The following is a 14,009-nucleotide window of genomic DNA, read 5'->3' as shown; positions in this document are numbered from 1 at the left end:
TGTGAAAGTGTTCTGTAAAGCTCTTGTATTCTCACGAGTAAAAGGAGAAAATGTTACATTTCTTGTCCTGTTCAGTCCTTCCTCTCATTGTTAGTCCAGACTGACAAAAGTAATCTATGTGGAGCCACAAACTAAAACTAAAAGTGACATAAAGAAACTTTTATGTTTCATTTCTTGTTAAATGAAGAGCTTTTAAAGTGTAGTTGTCAGCTGAAATAATGCTGCAACAAATTCACCACTTGAAATATAAATACTGCAAGTCAAGAAGAGAGAACACTTTTTGGTAAATGCCTCCACTGAATTATTTTATATTATTATAATTATATATTATAATAACTCATGTTATATTTTTTTTACTTTTTATGGTTAAATATGATCAAATACTGTTTCCTGTTATTGTAACAGTGAACTGGTGTTGAAATCATTAGTGGTCTGAGGGCTCCTCCTCTGGTGGCTTCATGTTACAAGTGTTCAGGCACTGAGGGGTTTTTGTTCAGGTCTGCTGATGGTTTGTGTTATTGTGGGTCTCTGGCACAGTAATACACAGCAGTGTCTTCAGGCTGCACATTCTGTCCGTTTAGAGTCACTGTGTTGCTGGAAGAGTCTAAGTAGAGGTTGAAGACATTAATGTTTTGCATTGACTCCTCCTCACAGGGAGGATAGAACTAGATTAGATTTGGCTCTCATTTTGACCTACTGTGTGTTGAAACCATAACAAATAATTTAGATGTGATTGTAGTCAAATGCATTTAATTCTTGCAATATTAATTAGGTTTTTGTTCTGAATCTGAATTGTCTCTTCAGATGTTGAATATTATACAGTCTTTTCTTCTATTCTAAAAATAATAACAGCAACATTCTGCTTATTTGATATTATGTAACTCTGAACCGATGGATGTCAGAGAAATTTTCCAAAAGAAACTAGAAATTGTTTCTGCTCACAACTCCATTATCAAAACAAATAAAAACATAATTGACATTCTGATAAATACTGCATTCCTGATTGAAATCTACAAGTAAAGAGTGTGTAAGTGTTACCTGTACTTGTGGAAAGAGAATCAACATTATCTCCATCATTCATCTGACTATTCAGTGTTTCTAATGTGTTTATTAGTGAGAATCCACTGAAAGCTCCTCATTAATTATATTGTATTAAAAATAAGATCCACAGAGGAGGAAAAGATCAGCCTTTCTTCTCAAATCCTGACTGAAGTAGAAAGAAATGATTGAATGAAATAACTTTATATTTGAATTGCACTGTTACAAAGAACATTTATAAGGTCTTCAATCTAACCATTCATGATTTAATTTAAAAAAATCACCCAAAGCTTATGAAGATACTTCAGGTAATGTAGTGCATCTTTTCTCTGATAGAGTTTTTGAAAGCCAAAGTTTTACTGTTGTTGAATTTATGTTGTGATTTATTTCATATTTTTCACTGTGAGAAAGGAATGTAAAAACAAGAAAGAGAAATAAAGAGACAAAGAGACACAACAAAATATCACTGAAGTTTGAAGGAATGATATAATATTTTTGTACTACTTGAACTGAAGACATTAATTATATGAGATAGTTGTGGTCTATCAGCCCAGTAATGATAACTATTGTAGGATTTTGTACAGCTTCTCAACCAACTCCAGTCACTGTGGCTCTCGAGCACAATAATAAACAGCAGAATCTTCAGTCTTCAGACTGTTCATCTGCAGGTACAGCTGCTTTCTGTTATTGTCTCTGGAGATGGTGAACCGGCCTTGAACTGACTGAGAGTAGTATTTGCTACTATCACTATAGATAGCTGCAATCCACTCCAGTCCTTTTCCAGGAGCCTGTGTGATCCAGGCCATCCAGTAGTTATCAAAGTCAAGCTCAGAGGCTGTACAGGTCAGTTTGTGGGATTCTCCAGGCTTTTTAACTGCTGGTTCAGATTGTATCAGACTCTGACCATCAACACCTGTCAAGACAGAAAAGAAAAGAATCAATTACTTTAAGCTCTTAACCTTTTCAGGACAACTTCAACTGAAAATATGTGAAAGTCTTCACCTGCCCAGCAGATAGTTAAAAGCAGCAGTCCTGTCCTATAGTCCATCATGTTAAACTGTGTGTCCACTGTTCTCTGTCATCCTCTCTCCAGTCAGATAAGTAGGGGTGGAAGACATCAAGGTTTTGCATTGACTCCTCCTCACAGGGAAGAGAGAACTGGTTTGGATTTGGCTCTCATTGTAATTTCAACACACAGAAAGCCATGCTGTGTGTTGAAACTACAATATATATTGTAGATTTAAAATATGAAATTTGTGATTCTAGCCTAGTTAATTAGATTCGTGCAATATTATTAATTATGTTTTGTTTTTCGGTCTGCCTCTTTGGAAGTTGAGTTTTGTGTAGAATGTGGCCTTCTGTTTTGTTGTAAAAAATGATAACAACAACATTGTGCGTAAGAAAAGATACCAATAATATACACTGCAAAAACACAGCACACAACAGAAAAAATAACCAGGCACACTGCAATAAAATATTTGCAGCCTTTTGCAGCGAGCTCTGAATTAATGGATGTCAGAGTTTTTTTTATGTTTATTTATCATTATTCCACAGCATCTTGTCAAGGCCTTGATTCCAGATTAAATATCTAAATACTCTTCACCAATCAAAATAGTTTTTTAATGATAGCAACTCTATCACTCATTCAATCAATTCCAGTCTCTGTATTTAATGAAACATGTCAAATGTTTCAAATAATGCATTTCTCTTTTGGCATTTAATTGTTTTATTTGTACCCAGATGTATTTTTTAAATTAACTTTTTTTAAACTGCTGGAATGTATGCATATAAAAATGTATATATATGTGTATTTATTACATTAGAGGGGATTCTTGCTCTGGGGGGGAAAAACAAAGCAAAAAAAACCCAAACAAAACTAAAAAAAAACTAATTCAAACAAATTCATTAAAATCACTGTTTTAATAAAAGTGATACAGACAAACATTGTGTCTGTATTAATGGCGGTAAATAGGGGAAGTCGTTTTTGTATGATTCTCCTATTACTGCCTGACACTGTGTCTCTGGCACAGTAATACATTCTGTATCTTCAGTCTTCAGACTGTTCATCTGTAGATAGACCTTACTGCTGGAGTCATCTCTGGAGATGGTGAATCTACCCTGGACTGACTGGGAGTAAAGGATAGGAGTACTAGATGTGTGTACCAAAGTGATCCTCTCCAGTCCTTTTCCAAGAGTCTGTCTGATCCACACTGAGCTTCCAAAGTCGAACCCAGATGTGCAGGTGAGTCTGTGGGATTCTTCAGGTTTTTTAACTGCTGGTTCAGACTCTGTTATGATCTGACCTTCAACAGCAGTTGAAACAAACAGAGCAAATACCAAGAGGTTTGGCTTTCTATAAGCCATGTTAACAGTGTGTTTAATATGTTTTCAAATCCATGAAATCTCTTTAAATATAATGTGAACTTGACCCCAGTGAGAATTTTTTTATAGTTACTCCTCCTACATCACTACAGCACCGTTAATTCAGATATCAAAATTGCTGTGGCCTAGATCTGGCCCACATACCACATGGAATGATGGCACTTGAGCTCCTGTTTCCCTGGGCCACAAGCAAGCCGTATGTCTAATCATGTTAGATAATTAGAAAACCCATTTAACCACAAAAATGTTGTTTGCTGTTTAGAAACTGTCTTCTCTGAGAAATGGTTTCAATGAAGATCTGTTATGGAACAAGCAATGTATGCTTATCTTGTTTCAAAAAGTTAAATCGCGGTGTAACGAAGCAGAAGTTTAATGTTTTGAAATAAGATTTTATCAGCTGATAACTGCAGGAACAGACAGCTGGAGAGTTAAAGAGCCACAGGACAAAATGTGAAGAGGATTTCTGTTGTTTTTGTGACAAAAATCATGAATCCCTACTATTAGAACGTAGAATATATATTATTTCCACATTTTTAACATACAGTAGATTAGAGTAGACGTTTTTTCCCTCAGTGAACTAGTGTTGAAATCATTAGTGGTCTGAGGGCTCCTCCTCTGGTGGCTTCATGTTACAAGTGTTCAGGCACTGAGGGGTTTTTGTTCAGGTCAGCTGATGGTTTGTGTTATTGTGGGTCTCTGGCACAGTAATACACAGCAGTGTCTTCAGGCTGCACATTCTGTCCGTTTAGAGTCACTCTGTTGCTGGAAGAGTCTAAGTCAATACTGAATTTGTTCTTTGTAAATCTTAGTATGATGTGTATCTGACTCTGATTCCAATCCACTCCAGTCTTTTCCCTGCAGGCTGTCTGATCCAAGCTGTGTAATAGCTGTTAACGGAGCATGGGAGCATGTAGAGGTCTGAGAATAGACCCATGGGAAACTCCACTTGTTATTTTTGATTGCTCAAAATGTGTAATTACTGAATGACACAACTTATTAAATACTTTTACAGACTGTAAAAGAATGTGATTATTATTTAAAACTCTATCTAAAATTATCATTTTTTGTTCTTTGCAGGTTTTAAAAATCAGAGAAAGACAAACACATGTTGACATCAGCAGTCTCAATAAAATGAAAACACTGTCAGTTATTGTTGAAAAATCCCTAACAAGCAGGAAGTGTTTCTCTGTGTGTTTGGTGTCATTGTCATTCTGCTCTCACTGCCATCATATTTCGGGTCTCTTGCTGCCCCCTGTAGGTGTTTTGGTTTTTGTAAAGCCTCTCTGCTTAATTTAACTAGTGTGTCTCTGGCACAGTAATACACAGTCCTCTGGCTTTAAGTTGGATAGTCTCAGATGGACCATGCTGTTGCTATCATCTCTGCTGATTTCTACACGTCCTCTCACACTGCTAGCATAAGTATTTCTACTGGCATCAGAGTAGCTGCTCCCCATCCATTCCAGACTTTTTCCTGCAGGTTGTCTCATCCAGGACATAACACAGCAGCTAAATGTGAAGCCAGATCCCCTGCAGGAGAGACTGAGAGTCTCACCAGGCTTTTTCACTACTGAATTGGAAGGAATGGACTTCATACTCTGACCTGTACAACCTGATGAGATAAAAGGAGAGATGAACCACAGAAGAAAGTGAGACAAACAGTCATCTGGGAAGTTTTCTGGTATCAGTGACTGACCATCAATTGATGTTGTCTGATAAAAGATAAAACAACAAGAAGCAGGAGAACTCACAGGACAGAGAGAGAGCAACCAGCAGAAGAGTGAGTGTGTTCATCATCCTGAGGCTGGAGATGTGACCTCTGATGCTCCACAAGAACAACAAGACCAGTCAGCAGGACAGAAGTACACCGCACACACTGAAGATTTGCATCAGAGTATCATGGGGAGGGAGTGTCTCATTTACTGGCAGTCTGTTATAGTTTAAGTTAAGCTTGCTTTTTTTTCAATATAACTTGTGCTTCCTCTTACAATATAATATCCAGAGACTTGAGCACTTATTTATTTATACTTCTTGAAGTTTTGTTATAGACCCAAAAATAAAAAGAAAGACTGTTTGTATGGTACATGTTAAATTGAACTCAAGTATCAGTGATGAATACAGAAAATTTGTGGTTGGGTTACTTGGTTGCTGGGTATTTGTGCAGGTCTGTTGGTGGTTTGTATCACGGTGGACTTTATACGTACGCAGTAATAAACAGCTTTGTCCTCAGGCTGCAGATCAGATTCGGTCCTGTTAATGTCACTGAACTAGTAGAAGTGTGTGTGTGATAGAGGAACTTGTTCTTCAGAGCATTATTTTGGTAAAAGTCACCTCCTCCCCACCGATGCAAAATCCAGTCCATTGGTTTTCCTTCAGGCTGTCTGATCCAACCTGTTGCATAGTTGTTATCAGTCAGAGAATAACCAGAGACCTGACAGGTGATGGTCAAAGACTGTCCAGGCTGCACAACCATTGAGTCTGGCTGGATGAGATCAATACTGTACACACCTGTGGAAAGAGAAATCAACATTATCTCCATCATTCATCTGACTATTCAGTGTTTCTAATGTGTTTATTAGTGTGAATCCACTGAAAGCTCCTCACAGGATCCAGCTGCCAGCAGCAGCATCAGAGCTGCAGAAAACATGGTTGATGTTGAATAAATAATTATCTATTTCTTGTTACTTCTATTCATCACTTTGAGGTGAAGAGTTCAGTCTTTCTTATCAAGTTTCCAGACTGAATATATAGTGTGTACTATGATATATTGTTGATTTAGTGAACTTAAAATGGTGCTATGATTTTATTTAAAATGAATTACCATTTATTCATGTATTATTGTAGATAAACTGATTTTAGTCTAATACTGAGTGTTGTGTAATAATGGATAAAAACACATTATCATCAACAAAAACATTAATGAATAGTTATCAAAATCTGTCTTTGGTGAGTCTACTGTGAATGAATTGAAAGTTATAAATAGTCTCACAAGGAAAAGGATATATATCTGTAATTTCAATTAAACATTTATTACTATATATGTAAATTCATCATTTGCCAAGTATTCTGCAGCTGTGTGGAGGTTTGGAGTTTCAAATAATATACTTTTTTGTTGTATCAGTGTTGCAAATGTTTGAAGCCACAGACATTCAGAGCCTCAGATACTGAAATTCATGTAAAAAAAATGTTGCTTTAGGTAAGAAGAGAATTAAAATCTTTCTGAAGAACTGTCGTTAGGATTCTCTCTTTAAAAACCCAATAGGTAATGAGTGATTAACCATATGAGATAGTTGGAGTTTTTCAGCCCAATGTTGATGAGTACTGTAGGATTTTGTACAGCTGCTCAACCAACTCAGTCACTGTGAGTCTCGAGCACAATAATAAACAGCAGAATCTTCAGTTTTCAGACTGTTCATCTGGAGATACAGCTGCTCTCTGCTGTCGTCTCTGGAGATGGTGAACCGGCCTTGAACTGACTGAGAGTAGTAGATGTAGCTACTGCTAGCACTGATAGATGCAACCCACTCCAGTCCTTTACCAGGAGCCTGTCTGATCCAGGACATGTAGTAGCTGCTGAATGACAATCCAGATGTTGTACAGGTCAGTTTGTGGGATTCTCCAGGCTTTTTAACTGCTGGTTCAGATTCTGTCAGAGTCTGACCATCAACACCTGTCAAGACAGAAAAAAGAAAATAATCAGTTTCTTTAAGCTTGTAACTTTTTAACAAAAACTTCAACTCAAGATCTGTGAAGATCTTCACCTGCCCAGCAGATAGTTAAAAGCAGCAGTCCTGTCCTATAGTCCATCATGTTAAACTGTGTGTCCACTGTTCTCTGTCATCCTCTCTGCAGTCAGATAAGTAGAGGTGGAAGACATCAAGGTTTTGCATTGACTCCTCCTCACAGGGAAGAGAGAACTGGTTTGGATTTGGCTCTCATTGTAATTTCAACACACAGAAAGCCATGCTGTGTGTTGAAACTACAATATATATTGTAGATTTAAAATATAAAATTTGTGATTCTAGCCTAGTTAATTAGATTTATGCAATATTATAAATTATGTTTTGTTTTTCGGTCTGCCTCTTTGGAAGTTGAGTTTTGTGTAGAATGTGGCCTTCTGTTTTGTTGTAAAAAATGATAACAACATTGTGCGTGAGAAAAGATACCAATAATATACACTGCAAAAACACAGCACACAACAGAAAAAATAACCAGGCACACTGCAGTAAAATATTTGCAGCCTTTTGCAGCAAACTCTGAATTAATGGATGTCAGAGTTTTTTTATGTTTATTTATCATTATTCCACAGCATCTTGTCAAGGCCTTGATTCCAGATTAAATATTTAAATACTCTTCACCAATCAAAGTAGTTTTTTAATGATAGCAACTTTATCACTCATTCAATCAATTCCAGTCTCTGTATTTAATGAAACATGTCAAGTGTTTCAAATAATGCATTTCTCTTTTGGCATTTAATTGTTTTATTTGTATCCAAATGTATTTTTTAAATTAACTTTAAGCCGTATGTCAATCAAGAACAAACCAGAAAAACCAGAACTGGCCCACATCTAGAGTACACATAACTGAGAGCACCACATCTTTTTCCAAAAAAGGCCCACATTTGATTTGGGATATTTGGGCCATATTTGCTATTTTACATGTGGGTCATTTCAGGCTCACATCCATTTTGTCCGGGCCAGAAGAACAAATATATTTAAAATGTAATGTAGCTACAGCCTGATACACAGTCAGATTCCACTTTATCATCATTAAGAAAATGTAAGTCTGCTAAATGATGAATTAATGGACAACCCTGAATAAAATGTTATTGTGTTAACTTGATCTTTGTGGAGCAATACACAGGAGAGGAAAAAGGACAAACAGCACAGGGAACACAGAGAGCCGCAACAGTTGCCATTATGATCATTCTAATGTTATTCCATTAAATATTTTGGAAATTATTATGTCATAATACAGCTAATACTGGTGATTCAACAAAGAATTTTTGCATATTTTTCTTTGTTTAAGTGATTTACTTTCAGTCTCAATTCTTCTGTTATCATGTTTTTTTCTACCTTCAAATAAACTAAATTATTTTAACCCTTCAATGTTTTTATCAGGGCTGCAAGTATATCACTTTATCATACACAAAGGTATAATTGTAATAATAAGTAACTATTAGTTCATGTCCTGAAAATGAATGTAGGATTTCTGTTATTTTTTTGCACTTTATGCAAACTGAATTATCTGAATTACATTATATTTTCTCACAGACTTAGTAAGTTATGAGTTTGGCATTAATCATAAATCATGAATCCCTACTATTAGAACGTGGAATATATATTATTTCCACATTTTTAACATACAGTAGATTAGAGTAGACGTTTTTTCCCTCAGTGAACTGGTGTTGAAATCATTAGTGGTCTGAGGGCTCCTCCTCTGGTGGGTTCATGTTACAAGTGTTCAGGCACTGAGAGGTTTTTGTTCAGGTCAGCTGATGGTTTGTGTTATTGTGGGTCTCTGGCACAGTAATACACAGCAGTGTCTTCAGGCTGCACATTCTGTCCGTTTAGAGTCACTGTGTTGCTGGAAGAGCTGTTCTTTAGTGAATCCTTGTAGGCAGAACCTCCAGTATATCTCATTCCAATCCACTCCAGTTCTTTCCCTGCAGGTTGTCTGATCCAAGCTGTGTGATAGTCGCTAACAGAATAAGAGACGTGACAGGTGATGGTCAGACGTTGACCTGGCTGCACAGTCACTGAGGCTGGCTGTGTCAACTGTTCACACTTCACACCTGTTGAAAGAAGAAAATATTTTGTGACGAAATATCAAAACAAAGAAAGAACTGCTGACTATGACAAATCCAGAGAGACTCAGAGGATCCAGCTGCCAACAGGAGGAGGATCACTGAGTTTGCATAGAATCAAAGACATGAAGTATTAATGTTGATCTAACTGGAGACTAATCAAAGAGTCTGTTGTATGAGCCTTGATGAAACTTTTAATCTGCATCTTTTTTCACTGTAATCCATACGGAGTTCTTTTCAGTGTTATTTGTTGTCACAAACGTGTTTGTGAACATTGTGGTTACAGACTAATATTCATTTCAAACCCAACAATATACTTGATATTTATTGTTCAATATTTCATTAGAAATGGTAATTTCATTATACACTAAATTGTAACACAATATCTCTGCATTTAATGAAACCACTGTCAACTTTCTCAAATAATGTTTTTTTCTGCTTTTATTTTAAATGTATTATTTTGAGATCAAATTGTGCAAACTGTGCAAATTCTAGTATGATCACTAATGACATGATAGTGGTGGATCATGATTGTAGTTACTATGTTAATATTAACTTAGAGAGGTGCTTTATGGACATTTCCATCATGGATAATGAATAACATTCATTAGCATTGCAATATAATGATCACTGGACTCCATGGAACCAAACCGAGCAACCACCAACACTGTCAGCTTTCTCATGTTTACAGTGTAGTTAGTATTTTTGTTGTGTGTGGTGTATGTGTGTGTGTAAGTGCCTGCATGCATGGGTGTGTATGTGTGTGTGTGTGTGTGTGTGTGTGTGTAAGCATGTACTTGTATGATTGTTTTTGTGAGGACCAGTTTGAGTTTTAGACCTGGGAAGTGAGGACATTTTGAAAAAGTGAGAACATTTTAGCTGGTTCTCACTTTCTGACCTTCAAAGGGCTGTTTGAAGGTTAAGACTGAAATGGGTTTAGGTTCAGTTTAGGGTAAAGGTTGGGAATAGGCATTTATGTCCTCACTAAGACAGCTATACAAATGTGTGTTTGTGTGTGTGTTTATACAAATGTGAACATGTATGTGGTCCTTTCTTTAGTCTTTGCATATTGTATGACCACAAAGTTTAGTTTCCATACAGCTGAATACACAAAACAAGTGAGAAAGGTTTTTGTACAGCTGCTCAACCAACTCCAGTCACTGTGGCCGTCGAGCACAATAATAAACAGCAGAATCTTCAGTCTTCAGACTGTTCATCTGCAGATACAGCTGCTCTCTGCTGTTGTCTCTGGAGATGGTGAATCGGCCTTGAACTGACTGAGAGTAGTAGATTGAGTCACTGTCATATTCGATGATTGCAATCCACTCCAGTCCTTTTCCAGGAGCCTGTCTGATCCAGGCCATCCAGTAGCTACTGAATGACAATCCAGATGTTGTACAGGTCAGTTTGTGGGATTCTCCAGGCTTTTTAACTGCTGGTTCAGATTCTGTCAGAGTCTGACCATCAACACCTGTCAAACCAAAAAAAGAAAACAGTCACTTTCTGTGTTGGCAAGTTTTTAAAGACAGTTTAAACACAAGATCTGTGATTTTTATCACCTGCCCTGAGGATCATTAAAAGCAGCAGTCCTGTCATACACCCCATCATGTTCAACTGTGTGTCCACTGTTCTCTGTCATCCTCTCTGCAGACAGATATGTATAGATGGAGGACATTAATGTTTTGCATTGACTCCTCCTCACAGGAAGGAGTGACCCGGATTGAATCATAGTTGCCTGAGTTTGATGAACTGATACAATTATACTGTATCTTTAGAGTCGTGACTCGAGCCAAATTAATTTGATTAATGTAATTTGAATTCAAATGAGGTTGAAATGTCTTCAGAAGATACGTTTTATGCTCTGAATTTTAGTTGTATGAACTTGGATTTAGTTCTTATTACAATAATAACAATATTATACATATTAATTATTCACAAGAAATTCTCAAAGCAAACAACCTACAACCAAAAACACAGCACACAACTGAATAATCACCACATACAGTACATTAAAACTTTACCACAGCCAACTCTGAATTGTTGGATATCAGAGTTTTCAAAAAGCAACCAATTGAAATTGTTTCTGCTTGTATTATAACACAAAATCTCAACTTTGAGAAAAAATACATGTACATATATATATATCTATATATATATATATATATATATGCTGTTTCTCCATCTGAAAGAAAGTCTACATTGTGATTTTTAAACTGTGCATGGACATAGCATTAAATCACTGGTTGGTTTTTCAAACCTTAAAAATCATATTCATTATTTTTACTGTATAGCACTAATTACAAAGAATATTACAAAGTATGGTAACACAATGTTAAATAATTACATAAAATCAAACATATCTAAGAGATAAAATGAGATGATTTTAAAAACAAATACAACAAATGACAGTCAGTTTGAGAAGATGTGAAACTCGCTGGTTGAGATCAGGCAGCTGAGGGGTGAATAGAGCAAAGGCTCAGTCACTCTTATGACAAGGTGAGATATTGGAACCACTAGTAGGAACCAACATGAAGATCTCAAGCAGTGATCAGGTTTGTATTGGGACAGGAAATCATTGCAGGACAGCAGGGATTGGTGTAAAATCTTCACTGTGATGTAACTGGACTGGGTTGTGATGAAAACATATAGTTTGACTTATTAGCATCACCATGAAGTTGTCTGAGGAGAAATTATTAAATGGACTTAGAAATGGTGCGTCAAAAAAAATTTGTTGAAATGGTAAAGTTATGAATGAAGAAGTGACTTTTTGGAGAACAATTTCTAGTCAGATGAAGAGCTGTTAAATAAAAAAATCCTTTACTCCTCACTGTTGTAAGAATAGACACTGATGGGAGATTATTTGGGGGAAATTAGTCATAATGTTACCTCATACATGTCTTTTTCATTAATGGTAAAATTAAAGGTTTAGTGTTTAATAATAATATGTTTTAAAGGCTCTTCTTATAATTCCTGCTATAAATATACTGTAGACTTTTTTCCTCTTTAGTGATGAACTGGTGTTGAACTCATTAGTGGTCTGAGGGCTCCTCCTCTGGTGGCTTCATGTTACAAGTGTTCAGGCACTGAGAGGTTTTTGCTCTGGTCTGCTGATGGTTTTTAGTTATTGTGGGTCTCTGGCACAGTAATACACAGCAGTGTCTTCAGGCTGCACATTCTGTCCGTTTAGAGTCACTGTTTTGCTGGAAGAGTCTAAGTCGATACTGAACTTGTTCTTTAGTGAATCTTTGTAGTATGAAGCTCCAGTTGTTGCACTTCCAATCCACTCCAGTTCTTTCCCTGCAGGCTGTCTGATCCAAGCTGTCCAATAGCTGCCAAAAGAATAAGAGACCTGACAGGTGATGGTCAGACGTTGACCTGGCTGCACAGTCACTGAGGCTGGCTGTGTCAACTGTTCACACTTCACACCTGCGAAGAAAACAAGAAAATATTTTGTGACAAATTATCAAAACAAAAGAAGAACTGCTGACTATGAAAAAAAAACAAAGAAACTCACAGGATCCAGCTGCCAACAGCAGCAGCAGAGCTACAGAGAACATGGCTTATGGTGAAACTGATGTGCTGTGATCTCCACTGACAGTCTGATGTGAAGTTTTTATAGCTGAGAAACAAGGAGGATCACTGAGTTTGCATAGAATCAAACACATGAAGCATTAATGTTGGTCTAACTGGAGACTAATAGTCTGATGACTGTTATTACTGTATATCTGCAAACTGAAAACACACCTGGATATCACATCTGCTTTACATATAATATTCTAATTTCATTACATTTATTTCATTATTTGTTGACTTTTCTTACTTATTTCATTCATACAGAAATACGACAACAGCAGCAGGATCATGTAAATATCATGAAAAGTTGAGTTTGCATAAAAGACGTTGAATGGTTTCAGTGTTTTCAAATGTTTGAAGAAACAGACACACAGAGAAACTTGGACTTTATAGATTACTGCTGTCTTCTCTCAGCAATGGTTTCATTGAAGCTACAGTACGTGATGGAAGAGTCAGATTTTTCATTTATATTAACATTATATTTTTTGTAATGAAATCTTACTTTTAAAGCTCAGTCATACATCAGTGGTACTCAGATGACCGTGTGTTGTGTAATTGTGAATTAGTTGACCTGAGGACATTAATAATGTGAGACTGTGCAGAGTCTATCAGTGAGGATGAGAAAAGGAGGACATAGTGTTTGTTCATCCAGCTTTAATAAAAATACACAACAGCTCCTTTAGGCTTTCTGTTGTTCATCTTGAGATTTACTTCCTGTCTGTTGAGATGATGAATTGACACTGACAGACTGAGCTGCAGTCACTGCTGATGGTAAATATATTAAGTCAAAATATATGATTCAAAATAAGCTCATTCAAATTCAGAAATGACTTTTGTTTCAAGCACATTTTGACACCATGTACATGACAAGCAGGAGTATCAGGCTTTAGTTCAGTGTAGGATTCAAGTGTCAGTCAGTTAAGATTAATGAGAAAAGCAGATCTGAGTGTTTCCTTATTGTAAAAGAGGAGAGAGAAACTTGACACTGACCTCTAGTGATTTTGTAGAGAAATCTACAACTGTTTTTTCCCTCCTTCATATTATGATTCCACATGATTTATAGACATTATGTTGTCTTCATTTACAGAAGGTTTACAGGTTCTTTTTAAAAAAACATCTGAATTATTATTTGTAGTAGTTTGTATTTTCTTTATTTCATCTTAATCTTAACAGCAATCTTAACAATCACAGGGAAAATGCAAGTAAAATGAAT

At 36.3% G+C, this 14,009-nt stretch overlaps 1 pseudogene and 2 gene segments (V, D, J or C); all 3 read right to left on the bottom strand.

Annotated features, from left to right (window-relative positions):
• Nucleotides 1–6,773: 6,773 nt before the first annotated feature.
• On the bottom strand, nt 6,774–7,227 carry LOC122966548. The segment is given in 2 exon segments: nt 6,774–7,087; nt 7,179–7,227. Coding segments are annotated over 2 exon segments (363 nt in total).
• Nucleotides 7,228–9,055: 1,828 nt separating this feature from the next.
• On the bottom strand, nt 9,056–11,118 carry LOC122966912 (annotated as a pseudogene).
• A 290-nt stretch (nt 11,119–11,408) lies between these two features.
• LOC122966520 lies at nt 11,409–13,168 on the bottom strand. The segment is given in 2 exon segments: nt 11,409–12,649; nt 12,738–13,168. Coding segments are annotated over 2 exon segments (348 nt in total).
• Nucleotides 13,169–14,009: the final 841 nt, after the last annotated feature.

The sequence above is a fragment of the Thunnus albacares genome, chromosome 17 (assembly GCF_914725855.1).
Source record: "Thunnus albacares chromosome 17, fThuAlb1.1, whole genome shotgun sequence".
Lineage (NCBI taxonomy): Eukaryota > Metazoa > Chordata > Actinopteri > Scombriformes > Scombridae > Thunnus > Thunnus albacares.
This window is presented reverse-complemented; position numbering and strand designations above follow the sequence as displayed.